Genomic DNA, 13,977 nt, shown 5'->3' with positions numbered 1-13,977 from the left:
TGGAAGCGTGCGCCGGAAGCGGGCGTGGCCATCCCGCGGCTTTCTGGGACTTGTAGTTCAGAGCCATTAGGCGAGGGCGCGGGTCAGTGTCTGGAGTCCTGCTCTTCCAGGTGTCGGATTCCACGTGGGAGGTGAGACGCTCTGGACTGGACAGCCAGCGCCCCGGCAGAGAGGCGTCTGGTGGCTGGGATGTGGGAGTGCCTCGGGGGAGGCGCAGGGCCGCTGAAACCCGGAACCCTGGCTGGGCAGCTGTGGGAGGGCACGCGACCTGGAGGAGGTGCGGCAGGGGCCGCACGTGCGCCCGGGCGTCGCGACAGCCGCTGCGTCCGCCGGACCTGACTTTGATCCCTGAGACTGAGCGGCCTCCGGCGCAGAAGCGGCTGCGGCACGGCGCGGAGGGGCCCATCTTCCGCTCGCCTGAGCTCTGGCTTTGGCCGGCCTGGAGGCTTCGTAGTTGGCCGCCCCGGCCATTTCTGTGTGGCGACTGGCCTTATTCCAAGGTTTCCGGCGGACGTTAGACGACCACGAGGGGCCCCTTGGAGGGACCGAGGTCTCTGTCCCCATAGCACTGTCCTCACATCCCAGAGATGTGGCAGGTCGGGGAAAGCACCTCAGGGAGGCAAAATCCCTTCTGAGGCACCGCGTCTAAGCCAAGAGCTCCTCCTCTTTCTCGAACTTTAGGGCAGAAATCAGAAACCCTGAAGAAATGGACACATCTCAGTCAGTGTTGCGGGGGGTAGCGGAATTTATTCACCCTCGGGGGTTTGGCGGGGAGGCTCGGCCTGGGTGGAGACCGGGGAGGGGGGTGCAGCCTGGGGAGGCTCGGAAGGCATCTCCGGAGAGTGTGTGAGGGGCTGACCGAAAGGGGTGATCCGCAAGAGCAGAGTAACTTTTTTCCTACAGTCTTGCTGGACCGACTAGTGTGTATCCTACAAGGTGAACTTGATTTTCATGGCATTTCTCTTTCCTTAACTGCCTTTCCAGGACTCTGTCCCTCCTGAGAGGAGGAAATGACCAGGTTCCAGGTGAGTTGGGGTTTCTTCTCTCGGAAAATGCCATGTCTGAGAATGAACATAACCTTCCTTTGCTTGAACAAAGGAAGAACGTCAGCATTAATCGAGTGCCTGTCTGTTGTCAGGTCCTGTCTTTGTTCTTTACGTTCTTTTTATTGCCATGTATGTGAGGCATACATTTTATAAATATGGGTGTAAGAACATTAATACACTGAGAACATGTAGCTATCGAATGATGCCTCCAGAGTCTGCACAGGTGGCTGCTTGGTTTAAATTCCACACCATTTTCCATTGAACCACCCTCCCTCCATGAACTTGGCCCATTCCCCAGAGCACACAACTATTCTTTGAAAGACTTGACACAGCATCTTTGCTTGGTCCTCTCTCAAAGTCTCCCTTTTCCTGCCAAGACATTTCACACACATTGAAAGTTACTCAGAATTATCACATGCTCCAGCCAGTGTTAAGTGGTCTCAGGAAAACAAATAGAAGTATAAATTTTGGTGCTTCTCTCCATGAGCAGATTCTGCATATTAACAATAACCATTTATTAGACATTTAAAAATTTGTTAAATGCTGGCATAGTAGTTATCACATCATTCCCAGAATAGCTTTTTAGCCAGGCTGTTCATTAGCTATATGTGGTGTTTTTTAAGAATTAAGAGTCCTAGACACTCTCTCCATTCAACCTACTAACAGGAGAATTTCACTTTTTTTCTTAAATCCCATTGGCCTTTGTACATCCAAAGATTTGTTGGATTTATTGTGAGATATTTCTCTACATACTGATATAAGCATCGTTAAGGTAGGTAAGATGGGTTATTCATCTTTTGTGCTCTGGTTGCTTTGTCCCTTTACCAACATATCTGCATGTTTAATTGGTACAATAAATTGTTAAATTACCAAGTAGCACTTTTTAGGAATCTGATTTCTTACTTATCTCTATAAAACCATGCCTCAAGATGGTCACTTATGGTCATAGAATGTTTGAAATGGGAAGGATCAGCCTTGGTGCTGGCGTTTTGCAGAGGAGAGCTCTAATTCTGAGAGAGCTAACGGGAAGCACTGTTCTTTGTTGCAGAGTAGTAGAATCAGAAGGAAACCGCATGTCTTCTAACTCCATGCTATTCCCTCTCCATAACTAAATAGGTCAATTACACCAGAAGTTACTTGAATCAAATATCAGGCTGGATTTTAAGGAAGAAATAATTAGCTCTTAATACTATCACCGCAAGACCATCTTTTTGGTTGGCAAACACAGTTCCTATGTGCATAGGAAGAGACCATGAACTCTTATAAAAATTCGTTTAGAAGGCAGTAAGCTCCCTCAAGGTCCTGAAAGCATGCCATCTCTGTGGCTTGAAAAGGACCAGAGGACATGAATGGAAATTAATGTGAATAAGCCCCTGTGCTTTCTGTATTTTCCTTTTCCTCTACCTGGTCCCTGATGAAGACTATTTATCACAAAGTTAGGGATTGCTAATATAGTGAAATTTTGAGATTCTGATATATGTTAATAACTTGAATTTAAAGAAAGGATTTCCTTCCTTGGATACTTACTGAGTGTTGTCTTATGTACCAGACTGTCCTTGAGTCTGCTGAAAGTCAGGAGTCCCAATTTAACCCCTCCCTCTGTGAACTTGAGTAAGTCACTTCAGTGTCATGAGCCTTGGCTTTCTCATTTTAAAATTAAGAGTGTTTTCTTTGATGATCTCAAAGTTCAGTTTTAGTTGTATCTTTTCATTATTCATTTAAATTGAATGTGAATTTATAAATATCATTTAGATTCCTGGTCAGTTGTGCTCATTGCTGGGGATTTAAAAATTAGCTGAACATGGCCCCTATTATCCTTTAGAATCCTGTAGCCAATATGGAAGACAGATTTTATAGCTTTAATAGAGCTATGTGAAAATACTATGAGAAATTGGAGGAGGAGGAGGCATTTAACTTATCCTATGCTTCAGAAAGGCAGTTGTTGATTGTCCTAAAATGAAAGGAGTTGTAAGATGGATGGGAGAAATATAAGTCAAGGCAGAAGCAGCATGTAAAGGGCTATTCTAGACTACAACATGACATTTGGTTGACTGAGGGTAATCCAGTGTGACAATAGCTCTTGTCCACCTCCTGACTTGCATTACTATTTCCTGCATCTAAGTAAGTTGTTGGATTCAGCAAGGATGGACTCTGGGAAGGAAGTGGAAAGCCACATGAAATAAGTAGTTTTAAGGAGCTTGACATTTGTTGGGTGGGAACAGAAAACTACTAGTCCCATGACCGGACCCCTTTGGTTAGCTTTCAAGTTATTGAGTCCACCTTGGATGTAATTTATTAGCTCCAGATGATAGTGGGGGAAACTTCATTACTCAAATTCCTTCATTCCCAACTTTGTCTTTAGCAGAACCACTATTTTCTTTCCCTTTTCCTTTGTCATACTGATTCCTTTCCGTATTTAGCCCACTGTCCTACCATTTCTTCTTCTGGAATCTTCGATCTACTGCAGTTAGTAGTCCATCAATATATCCTTTAAAAAATAAATATATATGTATAATATAATATATGTTATTACATATTATATAAATAAATAAATATGTGTAATATATATCTATGCCCTTTCCATTCTTGGCATGGAATTGCCCTCACCACTCTATTTATGAGATCTCAAAAAAATTAGTAACTTTGTCTTTCAGTTTGTGGATTGAAAGGTGACAAAACTTGTATTTTAAAGACTTGATAAGGAGTTATTGTGATCGAGGTAAGAAACAATGGCCTTACTGAGGACAGTGGCAGTGACAATAAAGAAGAGGTAACAGTTTGGAGGGAGATTTGGGAGATGAGTTGACAAGATCTAAAGTGGTTTGAATATTATTGAGATAGGATAGGAGTCTTAGACCATCCAGATGACTGAGTAGAAGATGGATAAGAAATGAAAGGGAAAAAAGATAATTGATGGACTTGAATTTCAGAAGGAAGAAAAGGATTGGATCTAGAATGCATTGGGAGGGGTTAGCCTTGGACGGAAAGAAACCTTGTTCTCTGAGGTTGAAAAGAACATCTGGGGATCCCTGGGTGGCACAGCGGTTTGGCGCCTGCCTTTGGCCCAGGGCGCGATCCTGGAGACCCGGGATCGAATCCCACGTCGGGCTCCCAGTGCATGGAGCCTGCTTCTCCCTCTGCCTGTGTCTCTGCCTCTGTGTGTGTGTGTGTGTGTGTGTGTGTGTGTGTGTGACTATCATAAATAAAAATTTAAAAAAAAAAAAAAGAAAGAAAAGAACATCTGGTCATGAGTGGCTAATACTACTACTGCTTGATGTACTTTAGGCCCTGTTGTCCTAATGAGTGTATGTATGGCTCCCTGAGGTGTAAGCTCCACTTGTACCCCTTCTCTGTCCCACTCTTGCGCAGGGACTTGCAGACTTCTTTTTCTTTAAGATTTATTTATTTGGGAGGAGCACGTGTAGGGGGAAGGAAGGGAGATCCTCAAGCAAACTCCCCACTGAGTGTGGAGCCCAACACGAGGCTCAATCCCAATCAAGGTAGGGTTAAACACTCAACTGACTAAGCCACCCAGGTACCTCTGGATTTGCAGGCTTCTTGAGCCCAGTCTCATCCCTTTCACCTCAGACACAGTGGAGACCCATGGCCTTGAAAAGGGAACTGCCACCTTCCCTCATTATCACCTTCTCCACGGGTAATAAGTAGGGTAGTCGTGTCACTCCTGTAAGCAGCCTAGTTGTCTTCAGTTCCCTGAGGAGCGAGTAGGTAGTGCCGCTTCAGCCTCAGGCCTGCGGGGTCGGAGTTCTGAAGGTTATGAGGCATTTCCCTGGCCCAGAGTTGAACTGCATCTTTGGCTTCACTTGGTTCCCAGTCATTTTGTGTGTATTCTGTCATTCTGCTTTTCAGGGTGTTGCCCGTGGCCTCTTGCCAGCCCACAGACTGCTTGTTACCAGTCTGCAAAGACATAAGGAGAGAAACTAAGAGTGTTTAAAAATGTATTTTAAAAATGGTGTTAGTATTTTATACATTTAGGTTTTTATTTTCTAGTAACTCTTTTTTTATTGTATTTTTCAAAAATACCTATGACAAAAGTCTGTCATATTAGAAACATTTTAAAATAAACTAGTCCTTCACCAGGGGTAGTTTGAGAAGTGTTGCTCCATCAGCAGAACCCTGGAAGGAACCAGAGTCACTGTGAAGTTAACTAAATTAACTTATGGACTCCTATTAGATGCCAGGCATTCCTTGAGACCTTGGGGATGCAAGGATCAACTGTCTCTCTGTTCTTAAGGAATAAATATCTTAGTGGGGAGAGTTTATTAAATAAGAAAGCAAATGAGTAAACAAGAAAATGGGATAAGACATAAGTAGTACAAAGAAATTAAAACAAGAAGTGACAGTTTCTGGGTGCCACTGTGGATTAAGCAATCAAGGAAATGCTTCTCTGAGGAGTGGCAGTTTGGCTCGCCCTGAATAATAAGGAACCAGGCATGTGAAGATGTAGGAAAAAAACATTCTGGGCAGAGGGGACAGCCAATGCAAAGGCCCTAAGTTGGGATAAGTTTGGTGTTGTCAAGGACCTACAAGGTCACTAGGGCTGAGTGTGACACCTAGGGAGAAGTGATTCGGGCTGACTTTGGAGAAGTGACAGGATCTCAGTCTGTAAAGCCTTGCAGACCAAGATGAAGAGTCTGGATCTTACTTGATGCCCATTGCAAAGCCTTTGGAGGGTTTCATACCTGAGTGCTGTATGTTTTAAAAGATCACCCTGGCTACTATATAGAAAATCATTGTGTTGGGGAGCAAGTGTGGAAGCAGATAGACAAATTGGGAGGTTGGTACAGTTAGGACTTCATGATAGCTGGGGCTTGTAACCATAACTGGGCAAAGTGGGGAGACGTGGATAGATTCTGATACATTTTATAGGTAGGACTTGGTGATGGATAAAATGTGAGGAAGAAAAGAGAGAATCAAAATGACTTCTGGACTTCGGCTTCAGCAATTGAGTGGATTGTGTGACCATTTACTAAAAAGGGGATCCCTAGGGAAGAGCAGATATTGATGGAGATCGTTGGGAGCAAGAGTTCCGTTGGGGTCTATTAAATATTAAGTGCCCCCTAGACATCCAAGTGCAGATGATAGATTTGGAGCTTAGAGGTGAGGGGAAACAGGGCTGGAGGTAAATACTTTGGAATACCTAAGGAGAGTATTTTATAGTTTGTGTATGTGTGCTATTTTTTTTTCCATGAATGTTCAACTGCTTAGTTTAGAACAAGAAAGAACATATGATTAATGAGACTTGGGAAAGACTTGAGATCAGAAGTATATTTTGGCTGGGAGGAAAAAAAGAGGAAGAGTTGAGTGTGGTGATATTGATAAAGCACGTGTGATAGAGGAAGATGAGCAAAAACATCATGAAGATGTTTTTAAGGAGGGATGCCTGGGTGGCTCAGCGGTTAAGGTCTTCCTTTGGCTTAGGGCGTGATCCTGGAGTCCTGGGATCGAGTCCCACATGGGGCTCCCTGCGATGGAGCCTGCTTCTCCCTCTGCCTCTCTCTCTCTCTCTCTCTCTCATGAATAAATAAATAAAATCTTTTTAAAAAAATGTTTTTAAGGATTAAGATATTAAGAGATTAATATTTCAAAAGCAGAGTGGTCCACATAGTGAAATAGCCCTGGTTATGGTTTTTGAGTGTGAAGAAATGAGATGGAGATCATTAGCACTACTCTAAGGACATTAAGAAATGTGAGGTTAGAGCATTCAGCAAATTGTTCTCTTGAGTCTTTTTTTTTTTTTTTTTGAGTGTCTTGAAGTTTTCAGGATAACAGTCTCGGGCTTGTCTGAGGAAGAGTGGGGCTGCCACATTAATGATTTATAAGTGATTAATGATAAAGAATTTTTAATTACATGTAAGATACATATATACCTACTAGGTTAAAACCTGTGAAATTGCCATTTTGTAGTAAAAACAGACATTGCACAAAAACCACTGAAACAAAGTAGCCTGTCATGGTGGCTTTCGGGGCTTTTTCCTGCCTCTGTCCACATGATTCTCCTTTTTTTTTTTTTTTTTAAGGTTTTATTTATTCATGAGAGACACAGAGAGAAAGAGAGGCGGAGACACAGACAGAGGGAGAAGCAGGCTCCATGCAAGGAGTCCCCCAATGTAGGACTCCATCCTGGGACCCCAGGATCATGCATTGGCCAAAGGCAGGTGCCAAACCACTGAGCCACCCAGGGATCCCCGACTCTCTTCCCTTATAACTGTAGCTCTCAAACTATTATTTTCAACTAAACCTGGGGAGTAAGGAAAACACCACAGAGTAAATTGGTCCCTATAAGTAGTAAGAGCCCTGTGTTTCCATTTTCTTTCTGTAAACCAAATGCCTGTGCTCTTTTTGTGTACCAGAATTGCTCACCTGGAGGTCGCAAATTAAACTTTTGTTCCTTTCAGAGCTTTTCCTTTTTAAACTTTTCTTTCAAATTTACTGTTACCAATTCTTCTAATGCCTTCGATAGTGTTCATCTTAATCTTCAAATTTCCTGACATATATGAAGTCATAGTTTTCCTATTTCCTCTGGCCTTCCTCCTATTTCTTTTCTCTGTATGTTCACTGGCTTCTCTTTCTTTCCTCTAACTTTAGAAATCTTAAAAGGCTCTTTGCCTTCAGATCACCATCTATCAGTGTTTCTCAACCTTTTTTCGTGTGTGTTGTTTTGTTTTGTTTTCATCCCTTGGTGTCAAGGTGCCCCTGTTGAGGATGCACACTGTATCTGTACACTCGTCTGCCTCCCTCAAAGAGCTAGCACAGGGATCCCTGGGTGGCGCAGCGGTTTAGCGCCTGCCTTTGGCCCAGGGCGCGATCCTGGAGACCCGGGATCGAATCCCACGTCGGGCTCCCGGTGCATGGAGCCTGCTTCTCCCTCTGCCTGTGTCTCTGCGCCTCTCTCTCTCTCTCTCTCTCTATCATAAATAAATAAAAAAATTAAAAAAAAAAAAAAGAGCTAGCACACATAAATGGCCTCAACTATCCTTTCTACTGTAATAACTGTAGTGTCTTCATTTCCTATCCTCATATGAGACTCTGTTCTTATGACTTTCTTGGCTGTGGACTATGTACACTTGAATATCCAGTGTCACTTCACATTCAATATATTGAGGATTTCCTAAATTATTTAAGTTCTTGTATTCCCACTTTTGTAGTATCCACATTCTTCCCGCAGCCTAGATTAGAAATAAGCCATTATTAAGTTTATCCCTCACCATCCCCAGCATCTGTAACTCTCTCACCAATTCTTTTTTGACTTTCAGTTCTTTTTTTTTTTTTTTAAGATTTTATTTATTTATTCATGAGAGACACAAAGAGAGAGGTAGAGACATAGGCTGAGGGAGAAGCAGGTTCCCTGCAGGGAGCCTGCTGCAGGACTCAATCCCAGGACCCCAGGATCACACCCTGAGCCAAAGGCAGATGCTCAATTGCTGAGTCACCCAGGTATCCCATTGACTTTCAGTTCTTGTAAATAACACTCAGTCCCACAGATAGCTCTAAAATGAGTCCACTGAATGCTAACAATGGTAACAATAAGCCAAATTGTTGACATCATTCATCAGGCTCAAATTAGATGTGACAAGTAGACCTGTCTCCCCTAACGTATTTATCATGTCACTTTTTGCAGGAAAACCTGGAATTACCTTTAATTGCTGGTTTAGAGCCTCAAAACTCCCTTCCTGGCATTCTCTGGAACCTTTGATGAGTATCATGCTCTGGTTCCTGATTAATTTTGTCCTTTAAGATTTTATTCAAAGTCCAGTGTGAAACCTTTGACTACTCCCTGCCTTGACTCCGTTCTCAGAACTTTCAATTTATAGCTCACAGTCTCATCAGACTGGATTGGATATTTTTTGTGTGTGCTTTTATATTAGGTCTGCAAGTCTGATTTATTTTCCTTGTTTCCAGTCAATTTCCCGTAGGTAAAGCAATGTATTTAATATTTCTTGTGCTGGGTATACATGGTCAAGATTTTAAAATTGACTACTATGGGGCAGCCCCGGTGGCGCAGTGGTTTAGCGCCGCCTGCAGCCCAGGGCATGATCCTGGAGACCCTGGATTGAGTCCCACGTTGGGCTCCCCGCATGGAGCCTGCTTCTCCCTCTGCCTGTCTCTGCCCCTCTCTCTCTCTCTTTCTCTCTGTGTCTCAATGAATAAATAAATAAATAAATAATTTTTAAAAAATAAATAAATAAAATTGACTACTATGGAGTTTAGCAAAGAAGAAATATTTCGGGCAGCCCAGGTGGCTCAGCGGTTTAGCACCACCTTCAGCCCAGGGCGTGATCCTGGATACCCCGGATCGAGTTCCATGTCGGGCTCCCTGCATGGAGCCTGCCTCACCCTCTGCCTGTGTCTCTGCCTCTCTCTCTCTCTCTCTCTCTCTCTCTCTGTCTCTCATGAATAAATAAAATCTTTTAAAATATATATATTTCTTAACAGTCTTGTCAAAGAGGCATTAAATAAACACAACATATTTTAATAAATTGCTACATCCTGGGAAGGATAGAATAGTGTGCCCTGAGAGAATAAAGGCATGGGATGGGTCAAGACTGATAATATATGTATTGCTGAAAGTTTCAGGGAAAGCCTCTGACATCTTTCAACTAAGAAAGATCTAAAGGCTTAATAAACATGTAACAGGTGACTGATTAGGATAAGAATATTCCAAGCAGAGAGAATAGTACAAGGGAAGATCTGATACCTGGAAGCAGCGTGGCAATAATACAAGGAGCATCTGGGAAGAATAGAGAGGGAAGACATGGTGGGCCGGGCCTGGCTCATTTGTGGCTTTGAAGGCACTGGTAAAAAGTGTGGATACGTGCTAAGTTCAGTGGGAAGCCAGTGTACAACAGGGTGGTATGATCCAATTTACGTAGTGTTGGTGGAACTCAGTGTAGAAAGTGGTTTGCAGAGGGGCAAAAAATGAATAGGGAATGTGCTTCCAATTTTAAGCTTGGTCCTAGGTTTTCATTTTTAATTGATAAAAATTGAACATGGTTATCCATTTTTTTATGCAAGTAAGATATAAAAATCTCAAACACAAAAGTGTAAAGTGAAATTATATCACTGATAATCGCCCAGTAAAAGTCCAGCCATTGGAAATGCCTAACTTGAGGAGTGCCTGGCTAGCTCAGTTGGAAGAGCATGCAACTCTTGATCTTGGGGTCATGAGTTCAAGCCCCACATTGAGTGTAGAGATTACTGGAATGAATGAATGAGTGGGAAAGAAAGAAAGGAAAGGAAGGGAGGGAAAGAGAAAGAAAGGCCTAATGTGAATTAATAAACCTGTTCCCAGGATCAACCTCTTTTTATAATTGTTGGTTCTGAGTTTGGAATTTGAATTTCTAGGATTTGTTGAGAAGATCTCCTAGTCTTTTAGAAGCTTTCTGTACATGATTTGAGCTATGCATTTGGGTTTTTTTTCCTAGTTTCTCCATCATTTCTCATCCATCTGCTCTTTATCATCTAGTTCCTCAACATTTTATGCTGATTGCGATCTTTCTATTTTTCCAAGATTATTGTGGACTTCTTTTTTGTCATCTCAGTATAATATTAAGATATTCACTCTAATTGTTTTGACTGACATACAGACTAGTAAGTTTAAAATCTGCATTCCTAGCACAGTTCTCTCTCAGAGTTCCAGACTCATATTACTGAACGGTTCAAGAATGTTCCACTAGCACCACAAATGAAATAACTCAAAGTTTGTTTTATTGGTTCCTACTTCACAACTCCAGCCTGTCTTACCATTTATACCCTCATACCTGATCACTCAAGCAAGGAACTTGAGGATCATGCTGGATGCCTCCTTCCAAGTTCAGTCAGTCATCACATGATATAGAATGAATCTCTCCCTTTTTCTTCATAACCATCCTTATCATTTTGCTTCTGATTTGCTGCAGCAGTTGTTTCTCTGCCTGAAGTCTTGCTTATTTCTGATGATGTTTATAAGCACAAAGTCAGACATTTTACTCCCTACTGAAGTCCTTAAATTTTAAATGCCTGAGGGTTGTAGCCCTGACTCCTTAGTTCTACATGCTGAGCCCTTCGTTCTGATTCCTGCCTTCCTCTCCAGGGCATATTCTTTACCACTGTCACCTGTTTTATATCCTCCACAAGAAGTTGCATATAGTTTTTCTGAGCATATATTTTCTCTACATTTTCACTTTTTTTTCTCCCTTACATTTACTCCCAGAAATCTTCCCACAGGTTGAGGTTGAATGCCCCTACTTTGTGCTCCCATGACTGGTTGTGCATGCATCTGTTGTTGCACTTAGTGTTATCACTGTTGATTTTTTTGTATTTTTTTTCCCCAATAGGCTCTAGCTTGCTAAGCAAAAGAATTTCTGTTTTCTTTTTGTATCCTCAGCACCTATTAAAGTGGGTTACCAATTAAATGCAAATTTAATTGAGTAAAGTGAAATGAAATATTTGTGACAAGGACATGGGATTCATAGCCTCTGCAGGATAGGGGAAAAACACTTTTATTGGCTATGCCTAAAAGCCAAGACAAGATTTCTGTCTCATACAGCTGAGCTTTCTCTAATATGAACCCAATATGGACATAACTATAAGGACAAGACTCAACTTTTTCCTAGATATTAAATCTTTAGGCATTAGGCAATCCAGTTCTAAAATCTTGAAATCTACTCTTTGTATGTTCTTATCACTGAATTCTCTTTGTTCCCTAGGAGACTTGAATGAAAATTCTATGGAGAATCTTCAAGACAAAGGACTTAGGGATCTATTACATGGGGGCTTTTCTGCCAGCTAATTTTAGAAGATATGACCAGTACAATAACAGAGTCGGAATTATATTGTGAATTCTTCCAGGAGAAGTGTACAGGAATCCTGAATTAGATTTTCCCCCTTATCAGAAGTAGGGAGAAACATCTTCTATATTTCCAGAAATAAGAGCAGTGTGGTAACTCTTCAAAGTGATGATTACAAAAACATGGCAAGTGAAGAATATTTGCCTTTGAAAGTCCCAAGCCAAATGGCCACACAGGCCTCCTCAGTGACATTCTGTGAAAATGAGTCTCAGGATCCTCAGAAAAGCAAAAGTCTGTTTGTAACTGAAGAAAGCACTGAGAAAAAAGTCTTGCGGGGAGAAAGTCCTTCCATGGACCACTGTTCAGAGAACCTTCAAATTAAACTTATGTCTGACGTAATAGACCTGGTCGCACCATTGGTCAGTGGTGAGACAAATTGCCAGAATGGCCAAGTGAAAGACTCTTTGGATCTCTTTGACTGTAACTACAAAGACATTTGTGGTTGGAAATCACAAGTGGTCGGTCGTAGTCATCGGGGAGCTCATACAGAGAAAGCTTGTAACCATTACAACCTTGGAAAGAGAAGTAACAACAGCTCAGATGGTCATCCATGTGAGAAAATCCACACTGCAGAGAAATTACACAGATGTAGTCAGTGTGGTAAGGACTTCAGTGAGCACTCAGAACTACTACTTCATCAAAGACACCACACAGAAGAAAAGCCCTACAAATGTGAGCAGTGTGGGAAGGGCTTTACAAGGAGCTCCAGTCTTCTGATCCATAGAGCAGCCCACACAGATGAGAAACCCTATAAGTGTGACAAGTGTGGGAAAGGCTTCACAAGGAGTTCAAGTCTGCTCATTCATCATGCAGTTCATACAGGCGAGAAGCCTTATAAATGTGACAAGTGTGGAAAGGGCTTTAGTCAGAGCTCCAAACTGCATATCCACCAGCGAGTGCACACTGGTGAGAAGCCCTATGAGTGTGGGGAGTGTGGTATGAGTTTCAGTCAGCGCTCCAACCTGCACATCCACCAGCGAGTTCACACTGGGGAGAGGCCCTACAAGTGTGGGGAATGTGGGAAGGGCTTCAGTCAGAGTTCGAACCTTCACATTCACCGCTGCATACACACAGGTGAAAAGCCTTTCCAGTGCTATGAGTGTGGGAAGGGCTTCAGCCAGAGCTCTGATCTCCGCATCCATCTCAGAGTCCACACTGGAGAGAAGCCCTATCACTGTGGCAAGTGTGGAAAGGGATTTAGCCAGAGCTCAAAACTCCTAATCCACCAGAGAGTGCATACTGGAGAGAAGCCTTACGAATGCAGCAAGTGTGGGAAGGGTTTCAGCCAGAGCTCCAACCTCCACATCCACCAGCGGGTTCATAGGAAAGATCCCATTAAATAAGGTCTTCAGTCATATGCTTATACGATAAGGACTTATTTTTTTGACTTAAATATTTTTAACATTGTGCTTCCCTTTATATTCTCAGGAGAGAGATAATAAGAGTTACTCACTTATGTTCCCTCACTGAAAATCATTCATTCATTTAAAGTATTTAAGCTCTTTGTTAGACTATACAACAAGTTGATTGTTCTGGTTCCTCATATGGGTACAGTGAAATGTCTGTACTTTGCAGTTCAGCCAATGTTACTAGAACTAGATGCCCTACCCAGCCTTTTTAAGTACAAAAACTTTATATTTATGTAAGTGGAACATGTTTCCCTTTGTTCGTATTCTCTGAGAAATTGAAACTCTCTGGTTTCTCTTCAAATTTGGTGCCTTGTGTTTTTCATATTTCCTTCCAGCCCTGATTAGCCCTCTCTAGGTCAAGGGAGTGGTTAGAGATATTATGGATATGAAATCTGTTGTGTTTGCAAAATACACAACAGTGTGTGGCACACAAGAAGGTAAAGGGCTACCTATGTGGTAAACCCCATATATTATAGGATGTTGAACCCTCTCCCTCCCCAAGGCAGCTGTTCAGGAACATCAGTAGTTCTTTTTTCCCTGGATGTAGCTGGTCTATTGGAATTCTTCCAGATCTCACCACTTCAGATGACCGCCTGCCAAACTAAAGCCAAATAGGATACATACACCATGTTGAAATGTAGCAAATGAAGTTAAAATATATTTAAATGTATATAA

General features: G+C 42.3%; 1 protein-coding gene across 5 annotated transcripts; it reads left to right on the top strand.

Annotated features, from left to right (window-relative positions):
• Positions 1-42: 42 nt before the first annotated feature.
• Positions 43-13,603, top strand: ZNF239 (zinc finger protein 239). 5 transcript variants are annotated; one of them, XM_041743820.1, is made up of 4 exons: positions 43-131; positions 985-1,025; positions 1,763-1,818; positions 11,753-13,603. In XM_041743820.1, the coding sequence occupies exon 4, from the start codon at positions 12,016-12,018 to the stop codon at positions 13,234-13,236; it is 1,221 nt and encodes a 406-aa protein (XP_041599754.1). In that variant the 5' UTR covers positions 43-131; positions 985-1,025; positions 1,763-1,818; positions 11,753-12,015; the 3' UTR covers positions 13,237-13,603. The 5 variants fall into 5 exon arrangements, with proteins under 5 accessions (XP_041599754.1, XP_041599753.1, XP_041599756.1 ...); XM_041743823.1 differs by lacking the exon at positions 43-131 and adding an exon at positions 525-720; XM_041743819.1 differs by lacking the exon at positions 1,763-1,818.
• The last annotated feature ends 374 nt before the right edge of the window (positions 13,604-13,977 follow it).

Source organism: Vulpes lagopus, chromosome 2 (assembly GCF_018345385.1).
Source record: "Vulpes lagopus strain Blue_001 chromosome 2, ASM1834538v1, whole genome shotgun sequence".
NCBI lineage: Eukaryota > Metazoa > Chordata > Mammalia > Carnivora > Canidae > Vulpes > Vulpes lagopus.
This window is presented reverse-complemented; position numbering and strand designations above follow the sequence as displayed.